At 25.3% G+C, this 17,741-nt stretch overlaps 1 protein-coding gene across 5 annotated transcripts in view; it reads right to left on the bottom strand.

Annotated features, from left to right (window-relative positions):
- Positions 1-328: 328 nt before the first annotated feature.
- LOC112603502 (neuronal acetylcholine receptor subunit alpha-7-like) overlaps positions 329-17,741 on the bottom strand; it is a 68,848-nt gene continuing 51,435 nt past the window's right edge. For 2 of the 5 annotated variants that reach the window (XM_025352092.1, XM_025352093.1), the window contains 4 exons: positions 14,612-14,806; positions 12,328-12,414; positions 3,341-3,450; positions 329-1,463 (listed from right to left, as the gene is read on the bottom strand). In XM_025352092.1, coding sequence (XP_025207877.1) covers positions 909-1,463; positions 3,341-3,450; positions 12,328-12,414; positions 14,612-14,806 — 947 coding nt within the window. In that variant the 3' untranslated portion in view covers positions 329-908. Of the gene's footprint in view, positions 1,464-3,340; positions 3,451-7,691; positions 7,779-10,574; positions 10,659-12,327; positions 12,415-14,611; positions 14,807-17,741 lie in introns of all 5 variants that reach the window. The other 3 variants (XM_025352096.1, XM_025352094.1, XM_025352095.1) reach the window with 3 other exon arrangements.

Below are 17,741 nucleotides of genomic sequence, written 5' to 3'. Positions count from 1 at the left end.
TTGTCACGACATGATGTGGGTTTTACGACGCTGTGACAACGAAAAATGTATCGATTTTAGATTGTATTTGAGATTTTCAATGTCATATACATTTTTAAAGCCCTTATTCCTTAAATAGGACGAAACAAATGAATAGAATAATATTCATATGACAGTTTATCTACATACATGCAAATAATTCTTTTGTTGTTATGAAAATATCCAAAAATTTACAATTGTCAATATTATACATTGAATACGTACTAATTTTGAATATTTAATAATAGGTCTGTTATAATATATATACAGTTAAGCACCTATTTTAATTTTTTGTATAAATGTTTGTTTTTCAAACGTTATTTATGCGGATATTTATAATATTGATGTAATGTTTGACGAGTCAATTTAATGTTTTATGGAACAGATTTACGTTGATATAAAATCTACTCAACCTTAATTTCTTTTGTTCGTTCATATTAATTCGTTTCAAGGAGCAGGGCTAAAGTAATGTATCATTATTATTATTACTTTTTAAACCAAATAGATATATTCATAGACATACTTTAGTTAACCATTAGAAAAGAAGTAGTTTCGAGAAAAAAAATTATAATTATAATAATTTTAGATATTAGGAGTATTTAATAATATTAATAATTTAATAATTTAATAATATCATAATTATCTTGTATGAATAATTTAAAACGGTACCACACCGATTTCTACATGTCAATTTTCCGCGTGCTATGGAGAGCTACTTCATGCGGTCGTTACATAATATTGCTGCTCCGCTGCATCCATTTCATATTACCTATATTATATTATATATATGACGATATACGTATGACGTGTAGATATAGAGAGAGTGAGAAAGAGATGAGCTGGAGCTGGAGCTGGAACTGGAACTGGACGCGACGACATCGATGGCGCAATCACGTGACAATGACGTGCGGCGCGGACATGAGAACCGCTATGGTGGCGGCCACCGTGAAGAAGGTGAATATGTACAGGCACATGCGGTCGACCACCATGGCCGCGAACTTCCAGTCGTTGGTGATCTCCTCGTCCTCCTCGTCCTTGCGCAGCTTGTCCGTGATCATCCGGAGCTCCTTAAGGATGAGCGACAGCTCTCGGTGCGGTCCTAGGCACGAAGTCGCGGACGCCGCCCCGCCGCCGCCGGACAACATCGTGTGCTGTTGCTGTTGCTGTTCGACCATGACGTGCTCGGGCATCGGCGCCACTTGGCTCCGGGCGCCCGGGTAGCTCCGGGTGGACGAGCGCAGATCGTCGTCCAGGTCGAGCACGTTGGCCAGCAGGCTCCTGGAAGACTTGGCCCGGAACTCCAGGTCGGGCAGGTGGTGGATCGACGATGCCGCCGACTTGTTCTTGCAGTCTGACGATTTGTTTCCGTTGCCGGGCGGATCGTCGCGGTTCGGTCGGCTCATGCACAACAAGCACGGCATCCACACCAGGAACATGAGTTTTACCTGTTTAAACACACACACACACACACACACATACGCGTGTACGTTTTGAATCGTCGTTATGGCACTGTTATTTTTTTGTCCTCGACGTTGTCGATGTCATTGTTACGATTGTCGCTGTCGAGGACGATTTCGTGTATAATCAGGGGAATGTGTCAAATGATGGTGGGGAGGGAATCGCCCCCCCTCATACTCTGTTATTATGTTATAGTTATATTGATATTCTGTTAAAATTATGCGTCGACCTCTTAGATAGTTGTTGTGCTTACACGTGCTATATTCATTTAACTATAATGCTCAGTATACCACAATTTACGTTCAGAGTAATTAATTTTAGATTTTGAGTGGAGTTGCGTAATGACTGTATTGATTTAACTATGATGCATGTGTACACGATTTATTGTAGAAAAAATGCTTTGGTATTTAATTTCGAGGATAGTTTCTTGCAACAAATTGGATCTACTCGGTTACTTTTAGTAAGTTAAAATTGAAAATTCTCAATGCTTTTCAAAATTATCTCAAAAAATAAAATTAACGGGAAAACTAAAATTTTTTTAACATAACTTTTTATTGACAAAGTATTCTTACTTTGCTATAGTTTAAAAATGAAACGCAGTAAATATCGGACGTCTATCTCGGAGTCTCCGTATTTTTTATAGCGATTGATTATTTATATTTAAGTAGTATAAAATACACGGTATAAAGTAATTAATAATAATTAATAATGCATGTCTTATTAAAAATGATATCATTTAATTTCGTACACAGTTAGTTATAGGAATAATACTTAAATTGTTTCATTATTTTTAATTGAAAAAAATTATTAAGTTTTAATAAGTGTAGTTTTATCTATTATCTATTGGAGTTTTGACAGATGGGTGATATTATTAGGCATAATTTTATAAGCCTTTTGAAATGCTATAGAATAAATTAACGATTACTAATACATTTTATCTGTATCAAAGAGATTAAAAATATTGTTAAAATAAAAATTTCTGATAAAATTTGTTGAATACAAAAAGTTTTTATTTTTGTGACATATTTCAAATTCTTTATTGGTACCGTGTAAAAATATTTTTTGATGATATTATATTTGTAGTAATTTTATCTCAACTTCGAAAGTATACTGAGCATTTTTTTTTAGATTTTATACTTTTTAATATTAAACTATGATTTAGTAAATCATGTTTTTTTTTCTATGAAAATAAAATATATATTTCACAAAGATTATTTGAAAAAAATAATAAGCCATTTAGTCCTGGCTGGTACCCTCGAATCGAGGGCTTAAATTAAAACGTATGAATGGATTGATTTTGATAAGCTATATAAATTATCTTTTATAATTTATTTATACGTATTAATTAAATTTAAAATTATTTAAATTTATTGTAATTTGTATTTTAAAATTTTTTTTTTTATAAAACTGCATTTTGAATCAGAACTTTGATATATTTTAATAGAAAAAACATGTTACGATTTGTATATTGGCACATTAGATAGAAAATTTTGTTACACACATGCGTCGAAAATATTTGTCACTTATTTCTTATTTTAAAATTGTCTTAAATATAATCAGTAAATATTAATATTAGAAATATAATTTTATTAAAATAATAATTTTATGTAATACGATCTATGTTATGAAAATCTGGAGATAATTAAAAATAAGTTTTAGAAATTTTTATTTAATATTATATTATATTATAGATTTTTTCCCGAAACATTTAAAATCAAATATTTTTATAACATAATAATATTCAGTTTATGTTTATTATGGAACTTATTTCATTCTTGTATTGTGTTGTTTTGTTGCTGTCTCAGTAAGTATTTATATAATCTTAGTTTAATTATAAAATATAGTGTTATAATATTTTAATTACCCATTTTGACATGACGTGAGTGTCCGCATTACGGTGGTGATAATTCAGGATCATGATTGTGGACACGACTGAAGATGCAACCATGAACATGATACAGTTGAAATAAGTACCTATAGGCCGCAGGAACATAATAAAACATATATTAATAATCATCGCATTGATATTTATTTTTTCCATTGTTTTTAAAGCATCGTGCGTTTATGTTTTCTAAGTGCAAAAAATGTGATCTAATTTGTGACTTCGAATGTCAATCAATGTTGAACTTTTAATGTATTACACATTTGTATGATCTAATGTACTTATGTATTTATATTTTATTGAAATTCAATTTAAAAAATAATATAATTCCAAGTCACTGTAGAATTCATAAGTGGATTCTTATAAAAACAAATATCATCTATTTTGAAATGTAATGACCGAGGAAGTAAAAAGTGTTATAATCAAACTACATAGATAATAAATTGTAAAATAAAATCAGACATAAACAAGACAAGGTTGTATATTTAAGACAGACAGACAGATGTAAAGTAATGTACTACTCATGCAAGTAATACAATAATTATCGTAACATTCGTAACTATTCTTATATTTTAAATTTAATTTTTGATATAAGCGATCAAGTCTTGTTTAAATCATCATCATTATATAATGAACACTTTAGACCACGGATGATTATCAAATGAAATTTTGTTATTTTCTTTGATGATTTATCATCTAGCGAAGTATTTTTTTTTTTGATTTTAGTTGATGAATTAAACAAAAGAATCTATTTAAAATCTCTTAATTGTATATTGTATACACGTATATTTAAAAAAAAAAAAAAAAATAAAGACTTTTCCACATGCATTGACGCGTTTTTAGCGCTTTAACGTATACTGTACGTATAATAATAATAGTAATGATAACAGTAACAGTAATAATAACAAATATAATAATAATAATAATAATAATAATTATAATTATTATGGACACTTAATGATTTAATAATTACATTTTTATATTAAATCGTCTTAAAATGTTATAGGTATGTGATATAGTAGAATAATTATTAAAATTATGTTAGTAGTGTTTGCTGTGTAATGTCGATGAAAAAATGATTATTGCTACTAACATAATCCTGGTTTATAAAACACAGAATACAGTAACAATAAAATCGTTTGAACTGTATGTTGTTAATATATAAATCAAATATAACAATGCAAGTAAACAATCAAATATAACTATATAGTTTGAAGGCATTTTTACCTTTTCCCTTATAAATCAATTACGTAATTGTAAAAAAACAGTTATATATTTGGACTTTGTTATGGAATATTGATAAATTTACTAGACAAAGTATAAAGTAATTAGACAGAATACGATTGATTTTGTTTGATGTAATTAAACTAATGTCTTAACAACTATTATTTTATAACTTTCTATTTATAATAAAAAAAAAAAATTTGATTAGGATTTTAAATTAAATCCAAATAGGTAATCTGATAATAAATTATAAACCAGAATTATAACAGCTACGTACTTATAATGTAATCTTACATTTTTGTTATACTTATTTAATACAATTCGAGTATTAAAATTAGTGTAAAATGTATTCGAATATGTGTTTTATGGTAGAAAAACCAAATTAATAATATAAAACATCAAGTTCATTATTTGTACGTAATTTTTAAAATATTAATACCTAGGTATTTTACACAAAAACTTCGCTAGATGTTTAAAATGGATGTACAACTGATATACATATGTAGGTACATTTCATTTTTAAAAATAATTACATAATTATATTATCATCTATGGTCTTAAGGTAATCATAATTTAAATGACTTATACAAATCGGAGTTAAAATAACTTATTATTTAATCGTTTCTGTTTTTTATTAAGAAAAATCTTAGTTTAAAATTAATTATGTTTTTAAATATTATACATTTTTAATGGCGGCTAGATTACAGTTCTTAACGCCTTTTAGTTTTATGTTTTCTTTTATTTGACATAAAATTTATTTATAGTATATAAATATATTTATTTATTTTTGACCGATTTGCATGAAGTCATGTGTAAAATAAGTATAGCTAAATAATTTTTAAGAAACTACCGGCTTTGTTACTTGGAGGCAGAGGGGCCCACAAATATATTATAATAGTAATATAATATATGATTGATTAAACATTTTGTTTTTTAATTAATATTTAACCATTTTTTAATTTGTGAAATAAACAAATATTGTTTAATTTACAATATGAATTGGTTAATATTTATCTTTGACGCGGCAACATCGGTTTAATCAGTTTTATTGTTTTCACACAACATTGAGAGAAAATAATTAAATAAAAATAAAATAAAAATAAAATCAATTAATAAATTATAATATGAGAAGGAAGAGGAAGGAAATAGTGAAATAATCGTGTGATGAACATTTTCAACGTAAAATGATAACAAATAAAATAAAAATAAAAATAATATTAATATGCTTTAAAAAAAAAATGTACGTTTTACTTTATATATATATATATATAATATAAATAAAATGAATGAATAAATAATAGTTATACTGATTTGTAACAAACTAATAATTTTTTTTTTCAATTCTTTGATTATGTTTTTTGTTTAACTTTTAAAAATCAATAGATCACTGGTGCAGTCTGCAATATCACGTCATCTGGTACCTTGTTTCGGTTTTAATAGTGTAGTGTTATAAACTGAACAGAAACAAAATGTAGAGAAAATGACAAATAAAAATAAATTAACAATTATAAAACTACTATGATTAGTGAAATAAAAAAAAAAAAATAAAAAAAATAAAAAAAATAATAGTCATAACAATAAACAAAACATACTGACACATATTCATGATCACACGAACAAAACTGTGTACATTTTTTAAATGTTTAGTAGTGTATATTAACATATAAGTATGTATATGTTTATACATATATATTTTAATATACGTATTTATTTAGTAGAAGTTTTAAAAAAAAATATTATTTAAAATTCGCACGGTTTTCTTTCTTATTTAGTTTTTTTCTGCTTAGATGGTTTATCGGACAACTGAGAGCAGAATGTTAAATACAAATACGAATGCACAATGAAACACGGTGACGATCAAGTAGTTTACGAAACATAAACAAAAAGATAGCATGCTATAGAAATGTTTGTAATGATGTTGAAGAAATATGATGTATTTTTTTGTGTTTTTGTATTTATGTACATTGTACAAGCGTTTTTGGCTTTTCGCAAAGAAAATTGATAATTGTAAATAATTTATTTTGTATGTGTTTTGTGATTTTAATTTTTCAATAACCATATCGTTATGAACTTAGAAAGTCTCTCTCCCTTAAAATGTTGAATCTGTATGATATAAAAGTAATTTTAAGCGGATGTATAATAGTGTATTATTTAATAATTTTATTTTTTATAAATATTTTGAATTGCTTATTTAAACGAATGTGTATTGTAAAAATAAAAATGTAATCAAATTATTTTAATCTTAAGCAAAAATATTAAATTTTCTATTTGAAATAAGTATTCTTATTTTTATTAATTTATTTTTTTCAAGCTTTTAGTACAAATAGTTTAAAAAGTATTGAATTTCCCTTCACTCTATAGTAAAAAAATTAAAATAATTTTAAGCTCTAAAAATTGAATTTATTGAATATGATCATTAATTTATCTATTTAAAAAATGATTTATCTATTGTTCATAGCGTTATGGTTTTATTGTTCTTTCAGACACAAATACCTTAATTTTGATTATTTTAATTGTTTGTGTTGTTGCGAGTGTGTTGAATGTGTTATTTTATATTGTATGTACGAGAAAACAGAGAAAGTAAGAGCAAGCTGAGCTGAACACAAACCACAAAATTCCGCAAAATATGTATATGTATATTGTATAATGTATATATATTAAAAAATATACATATATATATATATACGTGTGATTTATTTAAATGGAAAAAATCAAAATAAAAAACTCGAACTAGGTTATGGTTACACAGCAATAGATGGATGTATACATACATATATGCATATATATATATTATATTATATAATATTATATGTATAAATATATATAAATACAAGTAGAAAAACAGTGTTTAAAATATGTATATAAAATATGAAACATAATTTATATAATTCAATATAAATATATGTATATAAACACACATATATATATAAGATTTAAGTGTATGTATATATATATATACATGCAAGTATAGTATACATAATGTATATATTATGCACATATAAATCTATATATATATGATAAAATACATATTTATATATTTATATATAAATATTAAATTGTTCCTAATACGACATGTATTTATTTGTTTTTATTTTTAATTTTGCCTGACCTAGTAAGGGGATAGCTTCAGATGTTTGTGGTAAGGCATCGGCTATCATGAGTGAGAATACGGACAGTGATAGGAGGATTGTCACTCCTGAAACAACATAAATGCCAAACACCACACATTCCATTAAATAATAATAATATTAATAATAACAATAATAATAGTAATAATAATAATAATAATAATAATAATAATGATAATAATAATACAAAAAAAAATAAAAATAAAATAATAATAATAATAATTATTATTATAGTGATAATAATAACGACAAAATTAAATCAATGATAACGTTTTAGGTATAAGTATAGGCTAACGGTGACTAAAAAAAAAAAAAAAAAACAGTAATAACTAGAGGACGAAAATTTGAGTACCTACTAGTAACGATACCAATTGTCAGACAGTCGTGTATGACAATTTATATTTTGTGACTTAATGATTATAATATAATCTTTTGTACCTATGTGTTGTTGATGAATACACTTCAACTTTAATACATGTTAATAACTTATACCAATATTATATGAATAGTATACAGCGGTAGTGTTGAAATGAAACCGAAAATAAACTCGAACAAAACTGCTAACTACACGAAAACTACAAAAATACAATTACGTGTGTGCTCACTGGGTTTTTGTTTCTCAAGTCACTTAACACGGAGAAATATGTTTTTGGTCGTAACTTTTTATTGTGGTTTTTATAAATAATTTTTTTATGATAAGTATTTTCTTCTGGAGACCAGGTTCAAAGGGTGAATAAAATAATACAGTGCTGTTTATGGTATATATTATTATGATGTTTAATGCGATCCCGTTAATTGTTTTACGTATTATATCTCTTAATAGTAAGCAACAGAATGTCATTATGCAAGGATCTTATTTGTGTAACTAGATCGACTGAAATTCCAAAATAGTTTCATCGCATATTCGTATTTAAAAAATATATCATAATTTAAATCGTTTATAAAACCTGTGTCAAATAAGATGCAACGTTGTTGTTTTAACATTTAATGGTAATTGTGTGATAAGAAAATGTAATATTTTTACAGTGCGTATAAAAAAAAAAAAAAAATCATATTATTATTGCTTTGACTTGTATTAATACTAATTAAGCGAACACTGACTTTAGTAGAAAGCTAAAGGACTCCACACTCTAAAGTTCAAGATGTTAATATGTCCAAATACAAAAACATTTTAAACAATTGTTTTTTATGTAATAAATAATAAAAAAAACATAAAATAAAAATAAAGATTAATACATGCATTATTATGATAGTTACACGATATATGTTTATTGATATTGTACAATATTTTATGTATACTATGATATATATAATATTTTATATACATATATATATATATATATATAAAATATTTTATATACACATATATAAATGTGAAAATTTATAATACGTGTATATAGGGTTGTAGTATATTTATTTCGATTGGAATGTCATATGTTTTTTTGGAATATTGGTAGTTCATGAAGAGAACTTGTGATTATAGATGATGATTGTGAGGCAGTAGTAACGTGGAGGTATAATGGAAATCGTGGTGAACCGGCGAGTGGGAGGTATATAAAAAAATGTGCATTATCACCCGGACGATATAAAGCCCGCACAAGTTTATTATTCTTTTGAAACCACTAAATTGCATCCTTACGGTGACGGTTTCTACTGTAGTCACGGCAGCTTGTGTATTCAGTGTGTTAAATGTGCGCATTTGAAAGCGCATTCTAAAGCATATATTATAATATATATATATATATATATTTATCTATATATTTGCCGATAAATGTGTGCGGGTGTGTATGATGTGTATGTGTATGTATTTTGTATCTGTGCGTGTATTGTGCATTTGTGTCTATGAGGGTATATCCCGAGCATTACTTTTCTAACCAACTATAACTAAAATAGGCACTAAGCGTTCTAAATGACACAATATGGTTCCTTACACGTACAATTAAGTATATGCATTCAATAAAATTTATTTTTTATTTTTTCACGTGCATTAGATATATTATAATATTATAATTTATAACATTATAAATATAAAAATTATCTATTTATTTAATTTTCTCTATACCTATTATAGTATATAATATTATGTACGTTTATTGTATTTTTATACATATATCTATATAATATAAATATGTATAGGAGGAAAATAAAAATATTATGATGGAGCCGAATGAAAAAGGAAAACAAAAACCCGTGACCGTTTATTTGAGTTCTATGTATTCATATTTTATTATGAAAAATAATAAACAACAAAAATAATAAACGAAATAATAATAATAACAACAATAATAAAAGTTGTGTTTAAACAAAGCGTTTTTAATCTATACAAGTTAAATATTTGATGAAGTTTATTTTTAAATAAATAGATTAGACAATTGATTTTTGAGCAAAACATTGTTATGTTCCCACAGAATAACACCTATAGTTATAGGATATATTATTATTATTAGAGTTAACAAGCATATTTATCTAATATCTAATAAGCATTTGTCATATCGTTTTTTTTTGGCCGTATAAAAAAAATAAATAAAAAAAAAATAAAAAAAAAATACTTGACACTATATGAAGCCTCCAAGCAATTTGTTACCGAAACTAATATATATATATTTTTAAACAATAATAATATATTTCTTTTTTTCTATTATTGCGATGTTTATGGTACGTGTTAAATTTGATATTTATTAATTAAAGACCCCCAATTGTTGTACCCCTGCCATCCAAGTACAAATCCTTAAACAGGTGCAAATAATAATAATAATAATAATAATAATGATAATAATAATAATAATAATAATAATAATAATAATAATAAAAACAACAACAACAACAACACAAAGAAAAATAACAAACTTTTAATTTGATTATACCTATCAGTGGTAACTCAGAGGCAGGTGGCATTGTTTCGCACACCATATTTAGGAAGAATGTAAGCGATAGCAAAACCGTAACTCCTGTTCGCCAACATCAAAAAAAAATATTAAATATAATTTTAATAAATTATTGAAAAGAACACATATTATTATTTGCAAAAAAAAAAAAAAAAAATGTATAATATAAATTAATATAAAATATCATTGTTTACAACACGGTTTATAAGCTGAAAATGTGTATTTTGTCAATGCAATTATGGGAACCTGGTCTCCAGTTCCTCTCGAGCTATAATATATTTGATAAATATATTGTTATTTTATTTTAATATCATATAATGTGCTTGTAACGTAACATGATTCCTTTGTGAAAATAATAATACAATAGAAATATAATAGATATGTTCAAAATCTATTAAAATAATTAGTATAAACACAATTTTTTTCAGTTATAAAATTCCATACCAATATATATTATTGACTTACATTAATTTCAAAAATTATTTTTGAACCACATAAATGAATTTAAAGCAAAACTCACTCAACCAATTATTTTAAGAAAGAACTATCATTCGCGAGTTATAGTATTGTCGAGAAATTTTTTTTGTAAAATTTAAAAACTAGTTTATTAGTTAACGACTCATCATTTTCTTTAATAGCCTGCTCCAATCAATCACATTAAAATTTCTTTTAAATATTAATACACGTTTTCAGATAATTAATTTGGGTAATTGTTGAAAAATTAATTTATTAAATTTTTTCTTACTTTATGAAATTAAAGGTATCATCAAACTATTTAATTAATTTATGATTGAAACGCTTAGTTATTAAGAAACATAAAAAATGTAAAATTTAATTTACCTTGAAATCGTTAAGTATAGGTATGAGCTACATAAAAAAATAAATAATCTTTATATAAGTCAAAGCTTAATAGACTTATCCTTGATAAATGCAACTATAATAATTTTGTATATTCATAAATATACAAGTAAAGATTTATATTGAAATATTAGTTTAATGAACTTTCTATACTTTTCTGATTAATTAAATTAAAATATGTGCAGATATTGATTATACTTAAATTGGTATCACATTTTTTAAAAATCTTTTCAAAATAGTATTTTATATCTTGTAATTCAAATAAAATATTGATCATATATTTTACTCAAATAGTTTATTTTATGAATACTTGTGTAATGTATATGTTCTATGTACATTATACATTTTAATAATATGGTATTACGATATTTAATTAGAGTTTGTTAGTAACTATGTAAAATAGATTCATACGGAAATTCATTTATATGTAAATTAAATATTTTCTGTTAGTAATAACTTATACGCAGTCATCAAAAAAAAAAAAAATAAAAATAAAAATAAAAAAAAATAAAAAAATAAAATAATAATAATAATATTAAAATAAAATAAATAATAATAATAACAAAAAAAATACAGAGTACTTAACATTTTTGACCTCAAATGTGTTTGTGAAAAAATATAATAATATTTTTATAATATATGTATATATATATATTTATATAAATTCATATATAATGAAAAAAATATACTCGGTGCGTTTCGATTACCAATGTGGTTGTTTTGTGTGCCCTCCTTAGCCAAGTTATGTGACCACGAAAAAAATGTTTATATAATATTTTATTACAATATATTATGTATATCATATACGTATAGATTTTAGTATAAAACGAGTACGTATATTGTATACAAAAATGTTCAGTTGGCCGTGCGTTACCTAAAAGAGGAACTGCGTCCGAAGTAGCCGGCATTGTCTCGGCCACCATGTTTAGAAAAACGGTCAACGACAGGAGAATCGTTACACCTTTAATTAAAACATTTATATTTACACGCCTATTGTGATAGATTGATAAAACAAAAAATAAAAATATTAAATAAAATAATAATAATAATAATATCGTTTCCCCGGCCGCCCATATCTGCAGAGTACGTCTCTCCAGATCGCGGTTACCACGGTTCATTTCGTATGAACCAGGTAGGTACACAAGTAATATTGAATCGTTACATTATATACAGACATATAAATACATATACATATTATATATTATGAATTATAATAATAATAATTTATTATTATTTTAGTTTGGTCGTGTCATTGACGTCACTAAAATATTATATTATTGTCCATACGACACGTCCTGTTACACGCGCTTTGTGTACGTAAATGTGTTAATGTTTACTTGTGAGTTTGTTTAAGTTATATGTGAATGTGACTGTGTGTAAACTTTTGTTGGTGTTAACGTATTTTTTTGAGTTTATGTAACAGTTTTAGACTGTGTACGCATGTAGGTACCTAAGGTCATTTTCTCGCCACAATCTGAGGGCAGTGTGAACCCGAGCATAGCCATAGCGGCCAATGTTACGCTCGGCAAAATCAGGTTGACGATGTAATAAACTGTTCTGCGCCGAACATATATGGTAAACGTGATATCCACATACGGATTCGGACAACAAGAGTAGTTTCTCAAGCTCCTCGCAGCTTTCAAGTCTGTAAAAAACTGATATAAACAAAAAAAAAAAAAACAAAACAAAACAAAAAACGAATAACGAAATAAACAATACGGATACCACGAAAATTGTAGAGTTATCGAGATAAAATATGCACATATACACATCGAAACGAATTCATAGTAAAAAAAAAAAAATTATGCATAAATATGTGTATGCAAAATAACGGTTTTTTCAATATCTCGCGATAGTCTCATCTCTCTTGAGTATTACTACCTTTTACACACAAAACATGTTACAATAAAATATTTATTTTTATTATAAATTATTATTATATAACACGAGGATTGGTGAAATTATAAAATATGTGACGTATGTGTGCGATGACAAGAAGGGGACGCGCCTACTCTGTAGAGTTGTAGCATCTAACGACTCTTCCTCCCCCTCATCTTAGTTAGATCGGTTGTTTTTATCGAGGATTTAAATTCATTAAATTGTTTATCGCTATAATATTGTAATTGCCGTTTTTGTATTATTCTTGCTTATATCATTCACGTTATTATTGCACAGAGGCGAATAGAAAGAGATATTGTTTTTATGAATGTAATTTCAGATGCATTAGACATTCTATTGCCATGTAGGATCGGATATGGTCTGAACAATCGATAATTTAAAATCCGACACTGATGTAACGAAACACGGAATTATAGTGTAATCGATGTTATTAAACTTTTCTGGTATTTGATTCATCATATGACTCAAAACGACAAAAGTCTTGATGAATAGCTATTTTTTTTAAATTACATTCTGTAAGTTCGATAAGTTTGTACATGTCATATATCAGACTGCAGTAAACTATAGTATGAACGAAAATATCTTAAACATTATTAATAAATCACATCTAAAGAATGATTTTTAGAAACACGATTTTTGGTTTTTTTCTTTTATTCACGCGCCTAACAATGCGAATAAGTTATTAATTAGATTTTGTTTGATTCCGCGTTACCATTGTGTATAATACGACAAAAGACGTTAGTAATTATGAAGAAAAAAACTGAAGGTCGTGTTTTTGGTTAAACTTGATTAATAATGGTTAAATGAAAAGCGCTTGATGCATATTGGGAATTGCAAAAAATTAGTAGTAGCCAACTAAAGGACACGAATTTTACTTTGAGTCAAATTACTCAATCAGTTACAAATTATATTCAAAACTTAATGTATATTTATAAGAAGTTTGTCGAGAGAGACGTAAAAAAAAAGCTGAAAAAAGTATGTAATATATTGATTAGTGTAATAATACCTATAATACTATGTTAACACACATTTAAATAATTATAACGTTATACTTATAACATTACTCTAGATATAGATTATAATATAATATGTATATTGTATACTCATATTATGTTACACTTAAGACTAAAAACTGCAAAAACCCCTATGTCATAAACAATAGACATTGCACAACGAGACAATTTGAAAAGTTGTAATAACATAAATAGTTATTTATTATCATATTATTACTATACGATTATTAATTTGATTTCGTTTACCTAGAGATAGCTTTTCGCCACAGTCCGGCGGTAGAGTAAATCCTAGTACGGCCATAGATGCAATCAACACGCACGGAACTATCAGGTTGAAAAAGTAATACAAGGTGCGCCTTCTAATTAGGATGGAAAACGTTATGTCTATGTACGGTTCGGGGCAGCAACTGTAGTAGATCACATTGCGCTTTCCGGGAACGCCTGCCAAAAGGAAGAGCCATGTGAAGGAAAACAATTATTAAATATTTCTATTATTGTTATAAATTATCACTTATAATTTTATTATCGTTATATTAACGACGTTGTGTTATTAAACATACTGGACCGTCGTCGTTTTTGGAAATGAGTTTGAAATGTTTATAATTTATAATATTAATATTATATATATATTATTAATACTATATATAATTAATATTATACTTATCTACCTCGCACTTACACCGTTATACCTAATCGTGTACGCTATTATTTATCAGTAAAATGCCGAGAAGAGGAAATGTATATTGTTTTCTTTAAGTAAACATCATATTACGAGATTTTTATTTTTCTTATATTGTATAAATTGTGTATCTATGTAAGTAGTAAATATTTATGGTAAAAGTGAAATATTTTGATCACAAATCAGTTTAAAACTTTTTGTATTTATTTTTATTATGATCAATATAATAAAAATCTCATTAAATACAATACTGAAGTAAATATTGATGAACTCAATCTTCGTGGGAATAGTATTTGTTGGTTATAAGCATAGTAAAATATAAATAACAAATAATGAAAGCCGGATTTATAATAAATATAAATATTAAAAAAAAAAAATACGTAGAAATCGATGTGAAATTAAAAATTTATTAAGTCATATAAATAAAAAAATAAATTAAATAGCTCATATTAATATCATATGATACGTTATTAAATAACATAACAGCTCAGACGGTCCAGAAAATATATTTAATTTACAACAGTAATATTTATTCTTATGAATTATTTGTTTTTCGAGTGAATCAATACTTATGTGGTAACAAAAACACACTAAAAACAATAGTTGTGTGTCAAAATGTCATTGTAATAAATATATTTTAATAGCACAATAGATATAGAGGTGGAAAAATATAAATGAGGCGATCCATTAATTTTTAACAAACGATATTATAAGTAGTAGATGATTACAGCTTAAGTTGTTAAACTGTTCTAAATTACAATTACGATGCTTTACAAGAAAGAAAATACCCATGATAATATAACTGTTCTATATTAAAATTAAAATTATTTCAACTATAATCATATAAGATATATTGTTGAATATATATAACTTTCAAACATATTTATCTTGTGAAATTTAAAATGAAGTAACATTATTTTTGTTTGAAATTAAGTCAACTTTAAAATAAATAATTCATAAAATCAAAAACTGATAAAGGGTTACTAAAACCATAAACACGAATAAGTTTATTATAAATTTTCAACTTTAAAGAATTATTTACGATTATTATTGATGTAAGTAATCATAAGTTTCTATTATAATGGATCACCGTATTGTATAATAATAAATAACTACATACAAGAACAAAAAAAAAAAAAAAGAAAAGAAAAGCCGTTTAACTAATTATATGCAATGATTATTAAAATTAAATAAACGTGCAAATAACTAAGAAATAAAATAATGTACTTTAAATCTAATAATAATTTAATCTGTGTACAGATGTATTTCTAATGTGTTGTTTTAATTTATGTTAATGCTGTAATATTTTGTGATGTATTTAAAAAAAATGTAAAATTACAATCGAAAGAATAAATAAATTAGGTAGGTACCTAAACTGTTAACATGTTTAAGTGGCTGTCACACAAATAGTGTATTTTTATTCATCAATTTAAGTTCGACGAATACTAATATTGATGTAAGTGACGAATTCAAATATCCTAATATTAAAAAAAAAAAAAAAAATTATTGTATAATTATTAATTATTGGAAATTGATTTTTAATTTTAATGGTAGATATGCTGGCACGTTAATATGTAAAAGTAAGATAATATGTTAAAGTAGGTTATAAAAATAATGAAAAAAAAACTATCGTTTGTAGAACAAATAATAACAGATATGAGTACAGATAATTGTTTTCAAATTTATTGTTTTTAATAATATGATGTGTATCATATTAACATAAAATTTTGAACTTAATTGAATTATTTGTTAAATAAAATAATAAAAAAATAAAAATAGGCTGAATAATTTTAATTCTTATGGTGCTTTATGGATTATGAATTTACAAATATCTAATTAAATTCGTCACTCATCATGTTAAATACCTACTCTTGTGTGTATCTAACCATGCTTTTTAAACTGATGTGATTTAGTGCTAAAATGAAATAAAATTTATGCAAATTTTTTTTTTTTTTTAATATAATTTTGTGTTTTGAATTAGATATATTTAAAATATTTTTAATCACTATTATATTACTATATATTTTGTTCAGGATATTTGGAATCAGAGGAAAATGTATTTTTAGCCAGGATACAATTAGCAAGTATTCCCATCGAATGATTTTTTTATGAGTAATATTTTATATTTGTATATATATTCTTTTTATTACTACTTTATCTTCACTCGGAGAGTATAAATAAAATGGAACAATGCTTCGTTGTAAGCTGAAATTCAAATGAATATTTTTTATCGGTGTTATTTATTTTTAAAATTAAAATTTTTGTTAAATGGCAGTAAAACAATTATACTCATTGTTGTAATAATTGGAAGATACAAATTTGTTTTTTTTTGAAAATTAACTAAATGGGATGTATTTATTTTAGTTATATTTATATATTATAAATAAATAATGCTGTAAAGTATATGTAAAAATATTTTCATAGTATATTAAGTAAGTTATTTACATATATACAACGTATGTTCAATAAAAATTCTTTTAAAAGTATAACTGTGGGTCGGTGTGTTCCATTCGTTTTTTACCATAACACCTAAAACTATGTGTATATGTGCTTTGATGTGTTTAGTGTGGCCTATATTATTAGATAGGGTTTTTTACTATCTTCAATTGAAAACTATTTACGTAAAAGTATTAGATTTAAATTTATAATGAATGTAAAGATTAAAGGTAACTGAAACTCTAGAAACAACTGAATGTT

The sequence above is a fragment of the Melanaphis sacchari genome, unplaced genomic scaffold (genome assembly GCF_002803265.2).
Source record: "Melanaphis sacchari strain LSU unplaced genomic scaffold, SCAv2.0 Contig10_pilon_pilon, whole genome shotgun sequence".
NCBI classification, from domain to species: domain Eukaryota; kingdom Metazoa; phylum Arthropoda; class Insecta; order Hemiptera; family Aphididae; genus Melanaphis; species Melanaphis sacchari.
The sequence above is the reverse complement of the archived record's forward strand: the minus strand, read 5'-3'. Positions and strand labels throughout refer to the sequence as shown.